Source organism: Oncorhynchus kisutch, unplaced genomic scaffold (assembly GCF_002021735.2).
Source record: "Oncorhynchus kisutch isolate 150728-3 unplaced genomic scaffold, Okis_V2 Okis02a-Okis13b_hom, whole genome shotgun sequence".
Taxonomy (NCBI): domain Eukaryota; kingdom Metazoa; phylum Chordata; class Actinopteri; order Salmoniformes; family Salmonidae; genus Oncorhynchus; species Oncorhynchus kisutch.
This window is the reverse complement of record NW_022261979.1, coordinates 5,309,232-5,331,547: the sequence shown is the minus strand read 5'-3', so window position 1 is coordinate 5,331,547 and position 22,316 is coordinate 5,309,232. Positions and strand designations below refer to the sequence as shown.

Here is a 22,316-nt window from a genome sequence, read left to right as displayed (position 1 = left end):
GCTGTTGTTACTGTCGCCCCCAGAGAGGTGAATGGCACTGTGTGATAGCTGGTCACTGAAGAACACCAGTATGTCCCTGGGTATGAGGGGAACCTCCGTAATATAGTTCTCCAGCCTGAGAATGTAGGAAAGAGGGAGGGGAAGAGGAAGGGGAGAAGAGGGAAGAGGAGGAAGATGAGAGGGAAGAGGGCGAGAGAGGGAAAGGGAGAGGAAGGGGAGGAGAGGAGAGGGAAGAGGAAGGGGAGAAGGGAAGAGGGAGAGAGAGGGAAAGGGAGAGGAAGGGGAGGAGAGGAAAGAGGGAGAGAGAGGGAAGAGGAAATAGGGAGGGGAGCGGGAAGGGGAGAGGGGAGAGAAAGGGGAGAGAAAAGAGGGGAGAGAAAAGAGGGAGAGGAGCGGGAAGGGGAGAGGGGAGAGAAAGGGGAGAGGGGAGAGAAAGGGGAGAGGGGAGAGAAAAGAGGGAGAGGAGCGGGAAGGGGAGAGGAAAGAGTGAGGGTAGCGGGAAGGGGAGAGGAAAGAGGGAGGGGAGCGGGAAGGGGAGAGGAAAGAGGGAGGGGAGCGGGAAGGGGAGAGGGGAGAGAAAGGGGAGAGAAAAGAGGGAGGGGAGCGGGAGGGGGAGAGGGGAGAGAAAGGGGAGAGGGGAGAGAGAGGGGAGAGAAAAGAGGGAGGGGAGCGGGAAGGGGAGAGGAAAGAGAAAGGGGAGAGAGAGGGGAGAGGAAAGAGAAAGGGGAGCAGGAAGAGGAGAATGGGTCGGGGAGAACAGGTGGTGGAGAGGAGCGGAGTGGGGAAGAGGAAGGCGAGAGGAAGAAGAAGAGATGAGAGAGAGGATGGTGCTGTTTTACTACTTTACTATAAACATGTCAAAATTACACCTCTGGATTGGTAATAAGGTCAGAGTTCATCCAACTCATCTGACACAAACCACCTGTAGCCTACAGTATGCCTCCCTCAGCAGGGATTTGGTAACATATTGATTAATTAAAGAAAGAACCTGCCTGCACACTAATAATGCTCCTATAATGTGATGTGCATACAACAATGTGACTTTCAATGTTACTTTCAAAATGTCAAGGAGGTTATCACATCTGTGAAAGAGAGCCCTTCACTATGGACAAAATGTATATTTTGTTGACATTTTTAAAGTGTAGATTACTGTGAAGTAATGTTATTTATTTTCTATTTCAGCTCAACCTGCACTTTCTATCATCTCCTAACATGTCCTGTTGTTTTAGCATGGCTCATTATGTTGCCTAATTAGTGGGTGTGGCTAATTGGTGGGTGTGGCTAATTGGCACGTGGTCCTGTGATGTGTCATCAGGGCCTGTGTTTCCCTGAAGGCATTTCCTGACTGTGTGGAAGAGACTGTGTTTGTTTTAGTCCCCAGACATGTGAATTTACTTTCCAAGTCTGCAGTTTATTTAAAATGAACTACTTTTCCAACTGTCTCATTGCTCAGATCCACTTTTAAGCCTTTTAGATGACAAGGTATCAGCCAGCTGGTCACACACCCTGTGACCAGTGCCCTGAGGATTCCCCTTGTTACAGATCTAGGATCTGGTCAAAAGTAGTACAGGGAATAGATTGCAATTTGGGACGAAGGGAATACATTTGAGCCAATCAGTCAACTCACCTGCGAGGCTCCAGTGACTGCACATCAACAAGCTTCTCAAAGGAAGCCACAAAAGCCTCCAGCCACTGCTGCAGGCAGCCCTCATCTTTCTGCAGGAGGAGAGGAGGGGAAGAGAGACAGAGGATGAGTCTCCAGTCATACTGGCACCAGTCTGATCTGGGTTGATGTGATTGATGCTTCTCGGTACAACACCAAGGGAAATCCCTGGCAACATTTGTTGCATGGCAATAACATTTTCTGATTCTGAAGTCACACGTGCAGAACTAGTAAACACAACATGGGAAAAGCACAGTGCACATGGACCAGTACACGTTAACATTCTGTTTAAAGGACTGTACCCTGTGGTTGATGTTTTCTGATCACCGTGCGAACAGGTTGTCCTTATGCAGTGTGTTACACTCAGACTCTAAACAACAACCTGAGGGCGCTGACGTCTCTTGTTTTTGCAACAGGAAGTTACAGCAACCTTACGAAAGTGATGGCATATTCAGGAGCATATGAGATAATGCATTCAAGCCTTTTTTCTAAATAGTAGGCCTCTGGCTGAAAAACACGACCACGAAAGGAACAAGCTACGCATTTATTTATAGGCCAAATAAACAAAACATTGGTCAAGTCATGTACATTATTTATGCACAAAGAATGTGGCTTCCTTTCATCATCAATCAACTTATCCATCCTTAACTCCATTAAATACTGTGCTTTAAATGGAAAGGGACAGGGTGACAGGCCTTCAACTATAACACAGGGACATTTATACAGAGTTCTACTGTAGGTTCTATAACACAGGGACATGTATACAGAGTTCTACTGTAGGTTCTATAACACAGGGACATGTATACAGAGTTCTACTGTAGGTTCTATAACACAGGGACATGTATACAGAGTTCTACTGTAGGTTCTATAACACAGGGACATGTATACAGAGTTCTACTGTAGGTTCTATAACACAGGGACATGTATACAGAGTTCTACTGTAGGTTCTATAACACAGGGACATGTATACAGAGTTCTACTGTAGGTTCTATAACACAGGGACATGTATACAGAGTTCTACTGTAGGTTCTATAACACAGGGACATGTATACAGAGTTCTACTGTAGGTTCTATAACACAGGGACATGTATACAGAGTTCTACTGTAGGTTCTATAACACAGGGACATGTATACAGAGTTCTACTGTAGGTTCTATAACACAGGGACATGTATACAGAGTTCTACTGTAGGTTCTATAACACAGGGACATGTATACAGAGTTCTACTGTAGGTTCTATAACACAGGGACATGTATACAGAGTTCTACTGTAGGTTCTATAACACAGGGACATGTATACAGAGTTCTACTGTAGGTTCTATAACACAGGGACATTTATACAGAGTTCTACTGTAGGTTCTATAACACAGGGACATGTATACAGAGTTCTACTGTAGGTTCTATAACACAGGGACATGTATACAGAGTTCTACTGTAGGTTCTATAATACAGGGACATGTATACAGAGTTCTACTGTAGGTTCTATAACACAGGGACATGTATACAGAGTTCTACTGTAGGTTCTATAGTACAGGGACATGTATACAGAGTTCTACTGTAGGTTCTATAACACAGGGACATGTATACAGAGTTCTACTGTAGGTTCTGTAACACAGGGACATGTATACAGAGTTCTACTGTAGGTTCTATAACACAGGGACATGTATACAGAGTTCTACTGTAGGTTCTATAACACAGGGACATGTATACAGAGTTCTACTGTAGGTTCTATAACACAGGGACATGTATACAGAGTTCTACTGTAGGTTCTATAACACAGGGACATGTATACAGAGTTCTACTGTAGGTTCTGTCAATATCGCAGCTCTTATCTGCCTCATCATATCCTGCTAGAGCATCACAGAGAGACTGAGTACTATCTACTATTGATGTCACTAAACAACACTAGCACCACAGAGAGACTGAGTACTATCTACTATTGATGTCACTAAATAACTAGAGCACCACAGAGACTGAGTACTATCGACTATTGAAGTCACTAAACAACTAGAGCACCACAGAGAGACGGAGTACTATCTACTAATGATGTCACTAAACAACTAGAGCACCACAGAGAGACTGAGTACCATCTACTAATGATGTCACTAAACAACTAGAGCATCACAGAGAGACTGAGTACCATCTACTAATGATGTCACTAAACAACTAGAGCATCACAGACTGAGTACCATCTACTAATGATGTCACTAAACAACTAGAGCATCACAGAGAGACTGAGTACCATCTACTAATGATGTCACTAAACAACTAGAGCATCACAGACTGAGTACCATCTACTAATGATGTCACTAAACAACTAGAGCATCACAGACTGAGTACCATCTACTAATGATGTCACTAAACAACTAGAGCATCACAGAGAGACTGAGTACCATCTACTAATGATGTCACTAAACAACTAGAGCATCACAGACTGAGTACCATCTACTAATGATGTCACTAAACAACTAGAGCATCACAGAGAGACTGAGTACCATCTACTAATGATGTCACTAAACAACTAGAGCATCACAGAGAGACTGAGTACCATCTACTATTGATGTCACTAAACAACTAGAGCATCACAGACTGAGTACCATCTACTAATGATGTCACTAAACAACTAGAGCATCACAGAGAGACTGAGTACCATCTACTAATGATGTCACTAAACAACTAGAGCATCACAGAGAGACTGAGTACCATCTACTAATGATGTCACTAAACAACTAGAGCATCACAGAGAGACTGAGTACCATCTACTAATGATGTCACTAAACAACTAGAGCATCACAGACTGAGTACCATCTACTATTGATGTCACTAAACAACTAGAGCATCACAGACTGAGTACCATCTACTAATGATGTCACTAAACAACTAGAGCATCACAGAGAGACTGAGTACCATCTACTAATGATGTCACTAAACAACTAGAGCATCACAGAGAGACTGAGTACCATCTACTAATGATGTCACTAAACAACTAGAGCACCACAGAGAGACTGAGTACTATCTACTAATGATGTCACTAAACAACTAGAGCATCACAGACTGAGTACCATCTACTAATGATGTCACTAAACAACTAGAGCATCACAGACTGAGTACTATCTACTAATGATGTCACTAAACAACTAGAGCATCACAGACTGAGTACTATCTACTAATGATGTCACTAAACAACTAGAGCATCACAGACTGAGTACCATCTACTAATGATGTCACTAAACAACTAGAGCATCACAGACTGAGTACTATCTACTAATGATGTCACTAAACAACTAGAGCATCACAGACTGAGTACTATCTACTAATGATGTCACTAAACAACTAGAGCATCACAGACTGAGTACCATCTACTATTGATGTCACTAAACAACTAGAGCATCACAGACTGAGTACTATCTACTAATGATGTCACTAAACAACTAGAGCATCACAGACTGAGTACCATCTACTAATGATGTCACTAAACAACTAGAGCATCACAGAGAGACTGAGTACCATCTACTAATGATGTCACTAAACAACTAGAGCATCACAGAGAGACTGAGTACCATCTACTAATGATGTCACTAAACAACTAGAGCACCACAGAGAGACTGAGTACTATCTACTAATGATGTCACTAAACAACTAGAGCATCACAGACTGAGTACCATCTACTAATGATGTCACTAAACAACTAGAGCATCACAGACTGAGTACCATCTACTAATGATGTCACTAAACAACTAGAGCATCACAGACTGAGTACTATCTACTAATGATGTCACTAAACAACTAGAGCATCACAGACTGAGTACCATCTACTAATGATGTCACTAAACAACTAGAGCATCACAGACTGAGTACTATCTACTAATGATGTCACTAAACAACTAGAGCATCACAGACTGAGTACTATCTACTAATGATGTCACTAAACAACTAGAGCATCACAGACTGAGTACCATCTACTATTGATGTCACTAAACAACTAGAGCATCACAGACTGAGTACTATCTACTAATGATGTCACTAAACAACTAGAGCATCACAGACTGAGTACCATCTACTAATGATGTCACTAAACAACTAGAGCATCACAGAGAGACTGAGTACCATCTACTAATGATGTCACTAAACAACTAGAGCATCACAGAGAGACTGAGTACCATCTACTAATGATGTCACTAAACAACTAGAGCACCACAGAGAGACTGAGTACTATCTACTAATGATGTCACTAAACAACTAGAGCACCACAGACTGAGTACCATCTACTAATGATGTCACTAAACAACTAGAGCACCACAGAGAGACTGAGTACTATCTACTAATGATGTCACTAAACAACTAGAGCACCACAGAGAGACTGAGTACTATCTACTAATGATGTCACTAAACAACTAGAGCACCACAGACTGAGTACTATCTACTAATGATGTCACTAAACAACTAGAGCACCACAGACTGAGTACCATCTACTAATGATGTCACTAAACAACTAGAGCATCACAGAGAGACTGAGTACTATCTACTAATGATGTCACTAAACAACTAGAGCATCACAGACTGAGTACTATCTACTATTGCAGTGTGGCTCAGTATAAGCCTCCCTCACCCTATCAACATATCAATCTATCTTCGGAACATATGTTATCAGTCGTAGAGATAGAGGTCAGTGGTAACATTCATTGATGTGCAACTGACGTCTCACGTTCAAATCATCTAAGAACATCTAGTGATGGTGCACTGTGACAGAGACACTTTAAACCTAGTTTGATAGCTCCATTACAGTCACACAGAGACATGCTACATCAGCTCAGCTTTCTACTAGGGAGAAAAGAAAGAGCATGGTGTTGAAGTGAAGACCTTCCCCTGACTTCACACAGAGCCCGACGTTAGAGAGACGCAAAGCCTTCTTCACGTGAGAACGACGAGGGTTATTTTCTTCCACACATCAGGCGGTGTGTGGAGTGAGGGACTACAGTTCCCACAAGGGCCAACCTGACTCATTACACCCAAACAACATCAGGTGACACCACATGACCTGACAATTAGTCAGGCACTTCCCTATGAGACGCCTACTTCTACTGCTGCTAGTTTAGTAATGAACCATGCCTCGTTGATGTTTGCAGCCTGAAAGACGCCCACAGGCCCCTATAGAGGAAGTTAGTTACATTGTCAACAGCTGGCAGCAGCACCAATATGGCTGCAAGGCACAATCCAAAACATACTTCAGAAACCCTCTGTTTAAAGATCTACTGGCACATGTGTAACTTCAGCAAACGTCTTTTGAAATCAGCAGAGGCAACAGATGTGAAATCCAACATACAGTAAGATGCAGTGCATCAATGTGAGTGGATGAACATCTTATATCTTCACGTTTTCTGTAATCAATCTAGAATGAAATTATAATATTAGCCTACCAGTTGACTGTCATTTGTGGGCCAGTCCATGTCTCATTGCATGTGTCTGGGAGGGCAGGGAGAAGGGGTTCAGAGGAACCCAGTCTCAGTGAGCCCTCCTGGGTCCTAGGTTATCAGGGAGTCCAGAGTCAGAACAGTAGGTCCAGACCAGGCCCACAGGGTGCTTCAGCTCTTCAGAGTAGTAAGTAGCACATCGCTCCTAATCAGCACTAGTGTCTGTCTGTCTCCAGCCCGCTCTCCTAATCAGCACTAGTGTCTGTCTGTCCGTCTGTCGCTTACTCGCTCCGTCTCTCTCTCCTTCTGTCAAGCAACCAGGAAATGTCAAGTCACTATAACCGAAACACATTTCCTCCACATGACGCTCAAACTCAGCCTCTTCATAGTAGGCCTCTTCCTCTTTAGTTACTGGAGCTATTTGTGAAGCAGATGGGGATGTCGGTAAGGGCTCGACCCAACAGCATCCTCCAACTATCTAGCACTGCATATACTCAGCCTTCTACTTCTCAGAATGACTCAGAATGACTGACGTGTGTGGGAACACAGTTGGTTGTGTACAAAATGTTTGAACAGTTCGATGAGTTGTTGTGGAACCCAAAATATCTGACTAGGTGATAATAGGTTTATTTTTCTGAAGAAGAACTGTGTTTCTGAATGACTTTTGTATTGGGAAGTGTTAGATCTGTTCACTGGAAAGCTGACTATAGCTTCAGTATGACAGTCATTACAAGGTACTTGACCGATGTGTACCTGCTCTGCACAGTAAGGCACAAGTAAAAGTCTCAGTACAAATATAATATGTCCTCACGTCTTCATCTGTGATCCAAGTTTAACCATTATGGCTTTCCATAAACACGTGTCCTTTATTCATTTCAAAAGCCACCTCATAGCCTGACCATCTGTCTGTCTCAGTGACATGAAAATAGAATGACCTTGAAATAATCCCATCATTGTCAGTTATCCACAGTAGAGGTCTGCACTGGACTGATTTCTTCATCCTGCTCCCATGCGCAGATTTTCATTCTGCACCACGCCCGCAGGTGTTCTGTGCGACTCCCACTAGTTACCGCAAGAACTGGTCCCAAACCCAACCGCAGTCCCGCTAAATTATTTTAGGCGTATATGACATAGCTCTCTTGCCAGCCATGGTCCCAGCAATTTTGCGCCCTATAGACAATATCAAATGCGCAAATTACTTAAGAAATAGGTAGAATTACCAGAGATTCTCACGTAGTCCATTATATTAGGCTATCTATATTTAATACTGGGCTACATCAGCCAATATGGTAGATGTAGTTTGAAGTCAGCAGAGTTGGAGAGACTTACCCTTTCTCTTGAGTTATTTTTTATAGCCTACCCTCTGGGAGTTTCAAACTGAGAAATAGACTATGGGTGACCAATATATATTTCTAGGCAAAAGCCTAATCAAACATATGAGTCAAACTGTATGCGTAGACGGCTTGACAGAAATAGTAGCAGAAAGGTGAATGTTGAATTTTTGTTGCACACATATCCAGATGATGCTGCGTAAACATTTGGCACAATGACGCTGTCGGTGTGATTGACCTTTTCCTTTTCCTGATGATTCGATTTTTTTGATTGCAGCTCGACTCACGTTGGTTGAGCGCCCTCCATTTCTTTCCATTAAAAATATTTATTTACAGACACTGTAGTAAACTATTCTAATCATATTGTAACGACCCTGAGTTTATAAGCGCGGAAATCGACACTGCCGCACGGGCATACTTTTGCGGCACAGTCGATAGCGCGCCGGGGCTCGAAGGTCGAGAGTTCGAGACCTGCTCCCTGCTGTTTCATTACATTGGTGTCAGAAGTGATCGGACCTTGCACCCACGACAGTGTTTGGCTGGTGAACGCGTTCCTGTAAGACGTAGAGTCTCGAGGACGCACTATTTGAAAGGAGGGAGTAGTGTAACGACCCTGGGTTTATAAGCGCGGAAATCGACTCTGCCGCACGAGTAAGCTTTTGCAGCACAGTCGATAGCGCGCCGGACCTCGGGCTCGAAGGTCGAGGGTTCGAGACCTGCTCCCTGGTGTTTCATTACAATATTTAAAGTTAATTTCATATTTAAGTTAGAGTGAAGTCTATTCATGAACGACAAGGGAAACCAGGCCCCCCCCAAAAAATATAAACATTTGTTTTTTCTCGTCTCTTTGTGTTTCATAATTTTCCTTCAATTCGCAAGAGGCTGAATGAATGTATCTCACAGGAAAAGCAGCAACCCTCTGTCTCTCTATGTCTAGTCCAAACGAGCGGGACATTCTTGCCGCCAGTAGCGTTGAATGAAAGGGAAGCCAGCGAGCATTAGGCCATCCTTGACAAAAAAAAGTATACAAATTAGCCAATCAGTGTTGAGCTAAACCGAGGGAGATCATATTTGATTGGTCCTATCAAATGGCTTTGAGAGCATAAGTCTTTAACAGAAACGACTTGAATTGTTGCATCTCGTCGTTGTTGTTCTCTGTTGGCTAGCTAGATAGATACAATCGTTCCTTTCCTAAATTAGCCATGGATGGAGATAGGGATTTGGACTTAATTCTCCGTACTGGCCAATGATTGTAGCGGTGATTCTGATCCAACCATTAATTCATACATTGTTGTGCCCCTGGCCTGAGAGGATGGAAGTTCAATATGTAGCTAGATGTAGAAGGCTAATGTTAACTAATTAACGTTACCCATGAATGGAAGTTAGGCTAGAGAGCAAGCATTTTATTTAGGTAGACTAGAACAACAACCAAATACAAGCGTGTACTGTATGACTGAGTGGGAGACCGTTTTGTCAACATGAGAGAGGAGGATGGCATTGGCCTTTCTCTACATGTTGGGTGAGTAAACAGGTTTTTCTACTTGCACAACGCACAAACATACATCAGAAGTATGGATAGACACATCATATTTAGGTGATGTTGATTGGACTAAATAGTTTTTGTTATCTTTTAGTTGTCACTGTTTTAGACTAAGCAGAGGTGATTTGATGTTGGAATGTTGAAGTTGACTAGTGCAGAAATAGAGGAGGCAGCTCCTGTTTTCTTTGATTTGCGGTAACTGTCTGTGGTTCTAAATCAATAGTTGTTTAGTGGTCCGGAAATGTCAGAAACATTAACTTGCTTAAGCAAGCTGGAGGTCATGTAACTGTCTTACTAAAAGGTTAAATAAATAAAATAAACATGTGTCGTGGACTTCACTGGACAGAGGTTGCTATCCGGTTTTGTGATTAAAACAAAGGTGTGGTTGAATTGTAGGTTACAATTACAGTGTAGGTTGTAATATGGCTTCACTTTGCTTCCCAGGTCATTTGACACACGCACCGCTACTGTTAAGTTAACTGGCACGTGATTCTTCCGCCCATGTAGCCAGCCTACTCTATTTTAATGACGCCACACATACTAGGCCCACTTGAACTCCCACGCCCGACTACGACAGGAGAGGTAGGCTACTGAAGTTGAAGCTGTGAATTCTGTTTGAATAATGTGAACATTTTCATTTTAATACAATAGATAGGCTAACGCATACAAAGCAGCAGTGATGATTTCAGCATGTACATCTTGGTGGGGTAAAAAAAAAAGTGGGATGCATGCCAGCAAAGCCACTACACAACACAACACTAAACAATACATGAATTGCACTATAACGGTGACAAACTGTGCCCACAAACTGTTAGGGCCTCCATAAAGCTGTCCCAACAGCAGAGCTTTCTTTTCAACACCATGGAGTGAATCCTTACCACTGCTACACCTGGTTATTAGCAGAGCTTCATCTGGCAGCGAAACAGTTAATTCAGCCTAATTTTACTGCCCTTTAAAAAAACATAGCTGATATGGATGACTTGTTTAAACAAATATGGTTTCTACTGACAACTGAGATGTACAAACTATGGCATATGGGGATGACAAGCGGATAAGAGGTCATCTGTAATTTTGATTAAGACAATGAGCGAGCTAGGACAGACGTATTCAGTATAACTATTTGTTTAGCCCTTTTGAAATGTACAGAAACAGAATTCAGAACATGGGCCGTTCTTAGTGTTCTCTCTGTACACCAAGTCAGAACCGTAGGATAAATAAAGGGGGCATATAAGCAGAAAATGAAAGCTCTTACAATATTTTGATTACATTTCTCAAAAACAGGTTATAGGCTATATGTGCGCCACCAAGTGAGAACAGTAGGCTAAATTAAGAGGGGTAAATATACCAAATTCTGGGCTACTAACTTCTTACTACATAACATACACTTAGTATTACTTTCTTAGCTACTGTATACATATCTCCCTGGCATATTACATCATTTATGCAGCAGCATACAAGACATTTTTGGACTCACCTTGTTGTGCTGTGCTCACTTGAACAGAAGGGTGGCGCGGCAGTCCTTCGTGGGCAAATTTTGTCAAAGTCGGGCATTCTCTGGATTTATGGTGCTTTCAAAACAACTGGGAACTCGGGGAAAAAAACATTGTCGACTCATGACGTCATTGATCTTCAGGTCGTAGCTCTAGAAAGAGGTCAGATTTACAATGCTGCGTTGGATGACCGTTCAAAATGTTTATTTCCTACTTCCCAGTTGTCTTGAACTCACGGAAGTCAAGATTTTTGCAGCTCCGAGTTAACAGTTGTTTTGAACGCGGCACAAATCATGCTTCATTGACAGCATGGCCAATGTTGAATGTTTATCATTTAATCCCAGATTTGGGACAACACAGCGACTCCGCTGAATAGCAGGCGAGTGATTGCTTTGCAATGGATTTCAGTTAGCCACTGTCACGGAGTCCTTCCAAACCACTCATTGTTGAATTTGCGAAGTCAAGGGGTCTAAATACACTGTATTTAAACTGTTCTGTATCTAGCGGGGGTTATATTCTAGCTGTTCTGCATCTAGCGGGCTTATATTCTAGCTGTTCTGTATCTAGCGGGGTTATATTCTGGCTGTTCTGCATCTATCGGGGTTACATTCTAGCTGTTCTGTATCTAGCGGGGTTATATTCTGGCTGTTCTGTAGCTAGAGGGGTTATTCTGGCTGTTCTGTAGCTAGAGGGGTTATATTCTGGCTGTTCTGCATCTATCGGGGTTACATTCTAGCTGTTCTGTATCTAGCGGGGTTATATTCTGGCTGTTCTGTAGCTAGAGGGGTTATTCTGGCTGTTCTGTAGCTAGAGGGGTTATATTCTGGCTGTTCTGTAGCTAGCAGGGTTATATTCTAGCTGTTCTGTAGCTAGCGGGGTTATATTCTGGCTGTTCTGTAGCTAGCGGGGTTATATTCTAGCTGTTCTGTATCTAGCGGGGTTACATTCTAGCTGTTTTGTAGCTAGTGGGCATCCAGTGTGGGTACAGCAGATGGGGCCCGAGTGCCAGTCTGTTTGTGCTACAGTGGTTCTTCCTTTTAAAGTTGTCATACTGCGGCACACCCTGCGTGCTGTTGCAGCATTCTGTGGCACGTCATTTAATTCCCAGCCATTTCTTCTGTTACTGCAAGTTATTGCTAGTTTGACCACCAGGGGGCATCTTTAAGAAGCATTTGATAGTATTCCGTATTGGCATTTCCAGAGAATTTAAAACCTGTTTTGTAATAACATAGTATATGAGATTGATTTTAAGAAATTTGGCTTAATTAGCTTGATTAATATTATGGTGTTAAAATGTAAACAAAACGTAAACAACAAAAAATAATAATAATATTGGAACTCTGCAGACTTCCCATTGTTTCCTATGGGGGAAATATAGGCATGTCCGTCTATTTTGCAGAATATCTGGCAATGTGTATATTTCGTTTTTTTTTTTCAAGTCAGGTGTAACCGGTGTGAAATGGCGAGGTAGATAGCAGGGTGCGCGCTAATAGCGTTTCAATCGGTGACGTCACTCACTCTGAGACCTGGAAGTAGTTGCTCTGCAAGGGCGGCGGCTTTTGTGGAGCGATGGGTAACGATGCTTCGAGCGGGGCTGTTGTCTATGTATGCAGAGGGTCCCAGGTTCGAGCCCAGGTAGGGGTGAGGAAAGGGACGGAATCAACTGTTACACGGGCACCATTTTAAATTAGGAGAATCTCCTCTTTGTAATTATGTAAGTCTGGGCAGCGATTGTCATCGATCGCTAGACCAGAAATAGTCAAGTTTTAATTTTTTCCCTACTTTTTCATTACGCAGACATAAGCACAGTTGACACCATCGAGGTGCGGATGTTTACTTTCTACACAAGTAGTTTTTTTCCAGTTTCGTCCGAACAGATTGTAGTGGTAAAATAAAAAGGGATACCTTTTGTAATGGAATTCTAAGCATCACTCCAGTAGTTAGTTAGCCTATAGTTAATATACTGGCAAGTTTGATGTATAACTACTAACGTTAGGTAGCCAGCTAACATACCGGTGCATACTGCTGTAATGATATGCTATGTGGTTCGTAAGGATAGCGTAGCTAACATACCGGTACATACTGCTGTAATGATATGCTATGTGGTTCGTAAGGATAGCGTAGCTAACATACCGGTACATACTGCTGTAATGATGTGCTATGTGATTCGTAAGGATAGCGTAGCTAACATACCGGTACATACTGCTGTAATGATATGCTATGTGGTTCGTAAGGATAGCGTAGCTAACATACCGGTGCATACTGCTGTAATGATATGCTATGTGGTTCGTAAGGATAGCGTAGCTAACATACCGGTGCATACTGCTGTAATGATATGCTATGTGGTTCGTAAGGATAGCGTAGCTAACATAGCATATCATTACAGCAGTATGTACTGGTATGTGGTTCGTAAGGATAGCGTAGCTAACATACCGGTACATACTGCTGTAATGATGTGCTATGTGGTTCGTAAGGATAGCGTAGCTAACATACCGGTGCATACTGCTGTAATGATATGCTATGTGGTTCGTAAGGACAGCGTAGCTAACATACCGGTACATACTGCTGTAATGATATGCTATGTGGTTCGTAAGGACAGCGTAGCTAACATACCGGTACATACTGCTGTAATGATATGTGGTTCGTAAGGAGAGCGTAGCTAACTAATTGTCAGCCAACATAACGTGTAAGGTAACTTATTTGACAAGTCATTACTTTATTACATTGAGTAGCAAGTAAGTCCTGTCTGGTCCAGCGACATTTTTAGCTTGACTCATTATGACGTCATAACAACTTACATCTGGTTCGACCGTAATGTTTTGTCAGCCATCTTCGTTGAAGAATGCCACAAGGCAAAGGTGGCTCGCATCAAAATGTGTCATTGGAACCACTTGGTCATATAAAAACCTAGTGACCCAAATGCATAATGAGGAACCACTGTATCATGAAAACTCCTTGTCACTCATTGGCATAATAATAGCACCAACAGACTGGCACTTAGGCTACATATGCCTTACCGACAATCAAGCTGTTCAGTATCTAGTCTTGTGGGCGTCCAGTAATAAGACGGACGGCCTCCCACAAATCCACAGCTGACTAGTCAGACTAATGGTAGTAGAGACGGGCTGACTCACATTATGATGCAATTACAGAGTACTTACAGAGGGAGTAGCTCCTTTATAACTTAACACAACGTCTCTGTGTTTTCAGTCTTATTCAGACATTATCTCTACACCCACTCAGCCACATTAGTTGTCTCATTCATCAGGTTGTTGGAAGCTTTATGTTGACCTCATTGGGATTTCATCATGCTGGTTTTAAAAATCTCTCAATCTCTAGAATAAATGACTCTACTTAGACAAAACATAAAGGGCTTTTACTATTGTCTGTGTCTCAATTCCCAGCATTAAAGTCTTCACCTCGCTATGAGGAAACCCTCGATAAAAACCAATGTCCTTTTCTGTGTTCTCTGGGCGTTAACTGACTTAAAGGAAGTGATGAAGGTGTTGCTCTTTTCACGGCAAAGCTGCAATCAAAACAAAGTGTTACAGCCTCTGGACTGGGCCACAACAGTAGGAAGCCTGGGACTTCCAACACTCATTCCTGTGTGTTCAGGTTGAGACACACGGCCTCATCAACTTAGTGATGATATGACAACAGTAGGAAGCCTGGGACTTACAACACTCATTCCTGTGTGTTCAGGTTGAGACACACGGCCTCATCAACTTAGTGATGATATGACAACAGTAGGAAGCCTGGGACTTACAACACTCATTCCTGTGTGTTCAGGTTGAGACACACGGCCTCATCAACTTAGTGATGATATGACAACAGTAGGAAGCCTGGGACTTACAACACTCATTCCTGTGTGTTCAGGTTGAGACACACTGCCTCATCAACTTAGTGATGATATGACAACAGTAGGAAGCCTGGGACTTACAACACTTATTCCTGTGTGTTCAGGGTGAGACACACGGCCTCATCAACTTAGTGATGATATGACAACAGTAGGACGCCTGGGACTTACAACACTTATTCCTGTGTGTTCAGGTTGAGACACACGGCCTCATCAACTTAGTGATGAGATGACAACAGTAGGACGCCTGGGACTTCCAACACTCATTCCTGTGTGTTCAGGTTGAGACACACGGCCTCATCAACTTAGTGATGATATGACAACAGTAGGAAGCCTGGGACTTACAACACTCATTCCTGTGTGTTCAGGTTGAGACACACGGCCTCATCAACTTAGTGATGATATGACAACAGTAGGACGCCTGGGACTTCCAACACTCATTCCTGTGTGTTCAGGTTGAGACACACGGCCTCATCAACTTAGTGATGATATGACAACAGTAGGAAGCCTGGGACTTCCAACACTCATTCCTGTGTGTTCAGGTTGAGACACACGGCCTCATCAACTTAGTGATGATATGACAACAGTAGGAAGCCTGGGACTTACAACACTCATTCCTGTGTGTTCAGGGTGAGACACACGGCCTCATCAACTTAGTGATGATATGACAACAGTAGGAAGCCTGGGACTTACAACACTTATTCCTGTGTGTTCAGGGTGAGACACACGGCCTCATCAACTTAGTGATGATATGACAACAGTAGGACGCCTGGGACTTCCAACACTCATTCCTGTGTGTTCAGGTTGAGACACACGGCCTCATCAACTTAGTGATGATATGACAACAGTAGGAAGCCTGGGACTTACAACACTCATTCCTGTGTGTTCAGGTTGAGACACACGGCCTCATCAACTTAGTGATGATATGACAACAGTAGGAAGCCTGGGACTTACAACACTCATTCCTGTGTGTTCAGGGTGAGACACACGGCCTCATCAACTTAGTGATGATATGACAACAGTAGGAAGCCTGGGACTTACAACACTTATTCCTGTGTGTTCAGGGTGAGACACACGGCCTCATCAACTTAGTGATGATATGACAACAGTAGGAAGCCTGGGACTTACAACACTTATTCCTGTGTGTTCAGGGTGAGACACACGGCCTCATCAACTTAGTGATGAGATGACAAAAGACCAGGCTTTCTACACAACCTCATTCCTGTGTGTTCAGGTTGAGACACACGGCCTCATCAACTTAGTGATGAGATGACAAAAGACCAGGCTTTCTACACAACCTCATTCCTGTAAAAAAGCTTTGGAGTCGTACTAGTAATGGAATTAGGGCGTTTTCACAGTTTTCAGCTACAGTTTCAATCAGAGTTAGATTTATTTTGTTACATTGTGTTTGTTATCTGGTCTGGTTGGGTTCACATCGCCAAAAATGTCAAACAAAAATTCCTAAACAAAACCACGTGTCCATAATCCATTGAGGATTATCATCAAACTTCACGTGTGTCCCAATCTTCATACTACTTTGGTCTTCCAACAACACGCGGTAAGAAACAGAGCAATAGCTGCTCCAGTGGAGACGTGAACAGATTTAGTTCAGGGCCTTTCTGAGGTACTCTAACTGCAGCTGCTGTTTGTTGTATTGATGGATTTCACCTTTATTTTAACATCAGGGAGTCATACTGAGACCAAAGTCTCTTCTACAGATGAGCCCCGAGTTGACTAAGGATAACAAAGATAAACACATTAAGTAAGAACATCTACATCATCCAACTCAATTCAACGATAACACAACGTGTCTGAGATGCTGTGGAGACTAAAATATCTGACCAGCTGATAATAGCCTTCTTTTGAACATACTGTAGATCTGGGAATCGTCCTGCTTAACCAGGGCACACAGGAAAGGTGACAATAACCACATGTTGATATCTGAACATACTGTAGATCTGGGGAGGCACATCATGTCTGGCCATGCTCCTATCACCCAGATCCTCAGATGGACATGGTCCTGTACTGTACACCAGGGACATAATATCAACAAACACTAACAGACTGAAACAGCACTGGGATTCACACTTAAAACTACAGTCAAAACATCTTGCATGGGTGAATACTGACTACATCCATCTGGGTAATATCCTACATGGGTGAATACTGACTACATCCATCTGGGTAATATCCTACATGGGTGAATACTGACTACATCCATCTGGGTAATATCCTACATGGGTGAATACTGACTACATCCATCTGGGTAATATCCTACATGGGTGAATACTGACTACATTCATCTGGGTAATATCCTACATGGGTGAATACTGACTACATCCATCTGGGTAATATCCTACATGGGTGAATACTGACTACATCCATCTGGGTAATATCCTACATGGGTGAATACTGACTACATCCATCTGGGTAATATCCTACATGGGTGAATACTGACTACATTCATCTGGGTAATATCCTACATGGGTGAATACTGACTACATTAATCTGGGTAATATCCTGCATGGGTGAATACTGACTACATTCATCTGGGTAATATCCTACATGGGTGAATACTGACTACTTTCATCTGGGTAATATCCTACATGGGTGAATACTGACTACTTTCATCTGGGTAATATCCTACATGGGTGAATACTGACTACATTCATCTGGGTAATATCCTACATGGGTGAATACTGACTACATTCATCTGGGTAATATCCTACATGGGTGAATACTGACTACATTCATCTGGGTAATATCCTGCATGGGTGAATACTGACTACATCCATCTGGGTAATATCCTACATGGGTGAATACTGACTACATTCATCTGGGTAATATCCTACATGGGTGAATACTGACTACATTCATCTGGGTAATATCCTGCATGGGTGAATACTGACTACATTCATCTGGGTAATATCCTACATGGGTGAATACTGACTACTTTCATCTGGGTAATATCCTACATGGGTGAATACTGACTACTTTCATCTGGGTAATATCCTACATGGGTGAATACTGACTACATTCATCTGGGTAATATCCTACATGGGTGAATACTGACTACATCCATCTGGGTAATATCCTACATGGGTGAATACTGACTACATTCATCTGGGTAATATCCTACATATTGTGAAATGTCCATGTTCCATCCATATAGAGCCTAGTGTTCCACTACCCTTGTGTTCCATCCATATAGAGCCTAGTGTTCCACTACCCTTGTGTTCCATCCATATAGAGCCTAGTGTTCCACTACCCTTGTGTTCCATCCATATAGAGCCTAGTGTTCCACTACCCTTGTGTTCCATCCATATAGAGCCTAGTGTTCCACTACCCTTGTGTTCCATCCATATAGAGCCTAGTGTTCCACTACCCTTGTGTTCCATCCATATAGAGCCTAGTGTTCCACTACCCTTGTGTTCCATCCATATAGAGCCTAGTGTTCCACTACCCTTGTGTTCCATCCATATAGAGCCTAGTGTTCCACTACCCTTGTGTTCCATCCATATAGAGCCTAGTGTTCCACTACCCTTGTGTTCCATCCATATAGAGCCTAGTGTTCCACTACCCTTGTGTTCCATCCATATAGAGCCTAGTGTTCCACTACCCTTGTGTTCCTCCTCTTACCAATAGTTCCCTTATTTCAAGCTGAAGTACAAAAAGAGAACTTTGTTACATTTCAAAATTACAAACCACAAATACAAGGGGAATCTAAACGATATTTACAGATACAGGAAATGAGTACAAAGTAGTACAACAGAAGTCCCTAATGGCACCCTATTCCCTATGTAGTGCACTACTTTTGACCAGAGCCCTGGTTAAAAGTAGTGCACTATAAAGGGAATAGTGTGCCATTTGGATTGGAATGCACCAATACATCCATTGCCACACAGTAGCAGGTAATGTCATTGGAGCCAAACACCTGCAAATGTCCCCCTACTAGCCCTTCCTGTCCCCCTACTAGCCCTTCCCTTTTCACCTCCCAAGTCCCCTGAGCCCCTGACCTCTGATAAACAAATGTATTACTAATGCAGACGATGACAACAACTTACCCATAATGCAACAGTAGGCCTCTTTCACATCCTCAAAACAGTATGTCACAACTACTACTATAAAGCCTGTTCCGACACTATCAACACTCTGTTGTAAACAAAACCACGTGTTAAATAAAAAAATCAATAAAAAGTGTATACCATGACTGACATTATAATCAAGTTTAATTTGCACTGATCCCTCTATTACTCTCTGGCTGCCAAGGTGTAGGGTAAAGTTGTCCCCCTGCTGATCTTCAGTCAGTTTTAACTGTTAAGCCTAGGATTAGGGGTGGGGACACTGATCCTAGATCTGTACCTAGGGGAAACTTCACCCGTTAAACGGCTGCCAAGGCGGGAGGAGGAGGGAGGATGTGGGACGGACTGTGCAGCTGTGCTGCCCTGAGCTGCTTGACATTCTGGGGCGGTCCAGCCTCCTGACATGCACCAGCTGAGGGGGAACAAAGAGCACTTTGGGTTTCCTAATTCAGCTGCTTGTTGGTAAACAGACTCTGGCCACGGAGGCTGCAGTGCAGGAGGGATCCTAAACAGAGTATGCGCCCCAAATGGCACCCTATTCCCTACATAGTGCACTATATTTGACCAGGGCCTATAGTTCACTATCTAGGGAATAGGGAGCCAGTTGGGACACAGCCAGGGAACTAGCGAAGGCCAGATGAAGCTGGAGGAACGAGGGTGTACGATACCTCATCTCTGCTCATCAGAGCCCTATGGGCCGCACATGTGAAGTCTAATAGGAGGGTGTAGTGTAGGGTTTTGCTGCAGCTGAGTGACAGTGGGGTTGTCACCATGGTCAGTCACAGCTCTGCTCCACCACAGGCAGTCATTAGCTAGATGAACAGTCACCAGGATAATTACTGACAGAGTGATTATACCCGTTTCCTTTTCCAGACAGGAAGCAGCTCACTGCTTCCCTGCTTTCATTTCTCATAATGACCCCTGACCCCCCCAGAAACGTGTGTTTTCCCATCTACCCCTGATCCCCCCAGAAACGTGTGTTTTCCCATCTACCCCTGACCCCCCCAGAAACGTGTGTTTTCCCATCTCCACGGACCCTACGTTTGACCAGGGTCCATGTCCCTCTCCCACAGGCAGAGGAACAGTGGAAGGGCTGACGTCACCACATCACTACCTCTGGAGGGCATCAGCTACAGTATCCCTGTGCTCTGCTCTTATACATAACCTTCAGGTCAGTATCACTGTGCTCTGCTCTTATACATAACCTTCAGGTCGGTATCACTGTGCTCTGCTCTTATACATAACCTTCAGGTCAGTATCACTGTGCTCTGCTCTTATACATAACCTTCAGGTCAGTATCACTGTGCTCTGCTCTTATACATAACCTTCAGGTCAGTATCCCTGTGCTCTGGTCTTGTACATAACATTCAGGTCAGTATCACTGTGCTCTGGTCTTGTACATAACATTTAGGACTACATGTGCTGTCAGGTAGGTGAGTACTCCCTTGTGTTATAAACCCAGTTATGAACCCGCCTTATTTTGTATATTCTCTCTCAAATAGCTGTCTATTGATGCACCAGTCCATACTTTCATGAACACTTCAACCTGTTATTACAGTACACCCTAACAGTAATGACATTTGAAGACAGACAAAAGAACAATCAATAACCTTAGGGTCCAATAGCAGACAGCCACCTCTTGAGAATGTACATAACTCTACACAGCCATCTGACAAGATCTGACTAGTCCACAATCTCTCTTTTAATGAGCAGATCATTGTGACTGTATACAGGACCTTCTTATTAAAGGATTCACACCCCCCTTGACTTTTTCCACAATTTGTTGTGTTACAGCCTGAATTTAAAATGGATTACATTTAGATGGTGTGTCACTGGCCTATACACAATACCCCATAATGTCAACCAAAAGAATATTCCAGAACATGCATCCTCTTTGCAATAAGGCACTAAAGTAAAATGGCAAAGAAATATTATTTTACGTCCTGAATACAAACTATTATGTTTGGGTCAAATCCAACACGTCACTGAGTACCACCCTTCATATTTTCAAGCATGGTGGTGGCTGCATCATGTTATGGGTATGCTTGTCATCGGCAAGTACTAAGGAGTTTCTTGGAATGAAAAAGGGAATAGAGCGACGCACAGGCACACTCCTAGAGGAAAACCTGGTTCAGTCTACTTTCCAACAGACACTGGGAGACAAATTCAACCTTTCAGCAGTACAATAAACTAAAACAAGGCCACGTATACACAGGAGTTGGTTACCAAGACAACATTGAATGTTCCAGAGTGGCCTAGTTACAGTTTTGTCTTTAAAAATCTATAGTAAGACTAGAAAAATGGCTGTCTAGCAATGATCAACAACCAACTTGACAGAACTTGAAGAATTTTTAAATATTAATTTGCAAATATTGTACAATCCAGGTGTCCAAAGCTCTTAGAGACTTGACCAGAAAGACTCAGATGTAATCACTGCCAAAGGTGATTCTAACATGTATTGACTCAGGGGTGTGAATACTGACACTACTGTTCAAAAGTTTGGGGTCACTTAGAAATGTCCTTGTTTTTGAAAGAAGAGTACATTTTTGGGTGGATTAAAATAACATAAAATTGATCAGAAACTGTAATCGATCCCACAAATGCTGATGCTCCAGATACTCAACTAGTGTGAAGGCCGGTTTTATTCATTCTTTAATCATAACAACAGTCTTCAGCTGTGCTAACATAATTGCAAAAGGGTTTTCTAATGATCAATTAGCCTTTTAAATGATAAACTTGGATTAGCTAACACAACGTGCCATTGGAACACAGGAGTGATGGTTGCTGATAATGGGCCTCTGTACGCCTATGTAGATATTACATAAAAGATCAGCCGTTTCCAGCTACAATAGTCATTTACAACATTAACAAGGTCTACCCTGTATTTCTGATCAATTTTATGTTATTTTAATGGACAAAAAAATGGTATTTTCTTTCAAATACAA

The 22,316-nt window shown here is 42.8% G+C and overlaps 2 protein-coding genes across 2 annotated transcripts in view; one reads left to right on the top strand and one right to left on the bottom strand.

Moving 5' to 3' along the window:
- Nucleotides 1-22,316, bottom strand: part of nbeal2 (neurobeachin-like 2) — a gene marked incomplete in the record, with an annotated part of 127,642 nt that overhangs the window by 99,084 nt on the left and 6,242 nt on the right. Inside the window, 2 exon segments of the mRNA XM_031811792.1 lie at nt 1-115; nt 1,628-1,716. The exon segment at nt 1-115 is cut by the window's left edge and continues 443 nt beyond it. Coding sequence (XP_031667652.1) covers nt 1-115; nt 1,628-1,716 — 204 coding nt within the window.
- The window catches only part of LOC109879831 (coiled-coil domain-containing protein 12), a 52,422-nt gene continuing 50,490 nt past the window's right edge, over nt 20,385-22,316 (top strand). Inside the window, exon 1 of the transcript XR_004206621.1 lies at nt 20,385-20,542. The gene's annotated coding sequence lies outside the window, so the exon portion shown is untranslated. The remainder of the gene's footprint in view (nt 20,543-22,316) is intronic.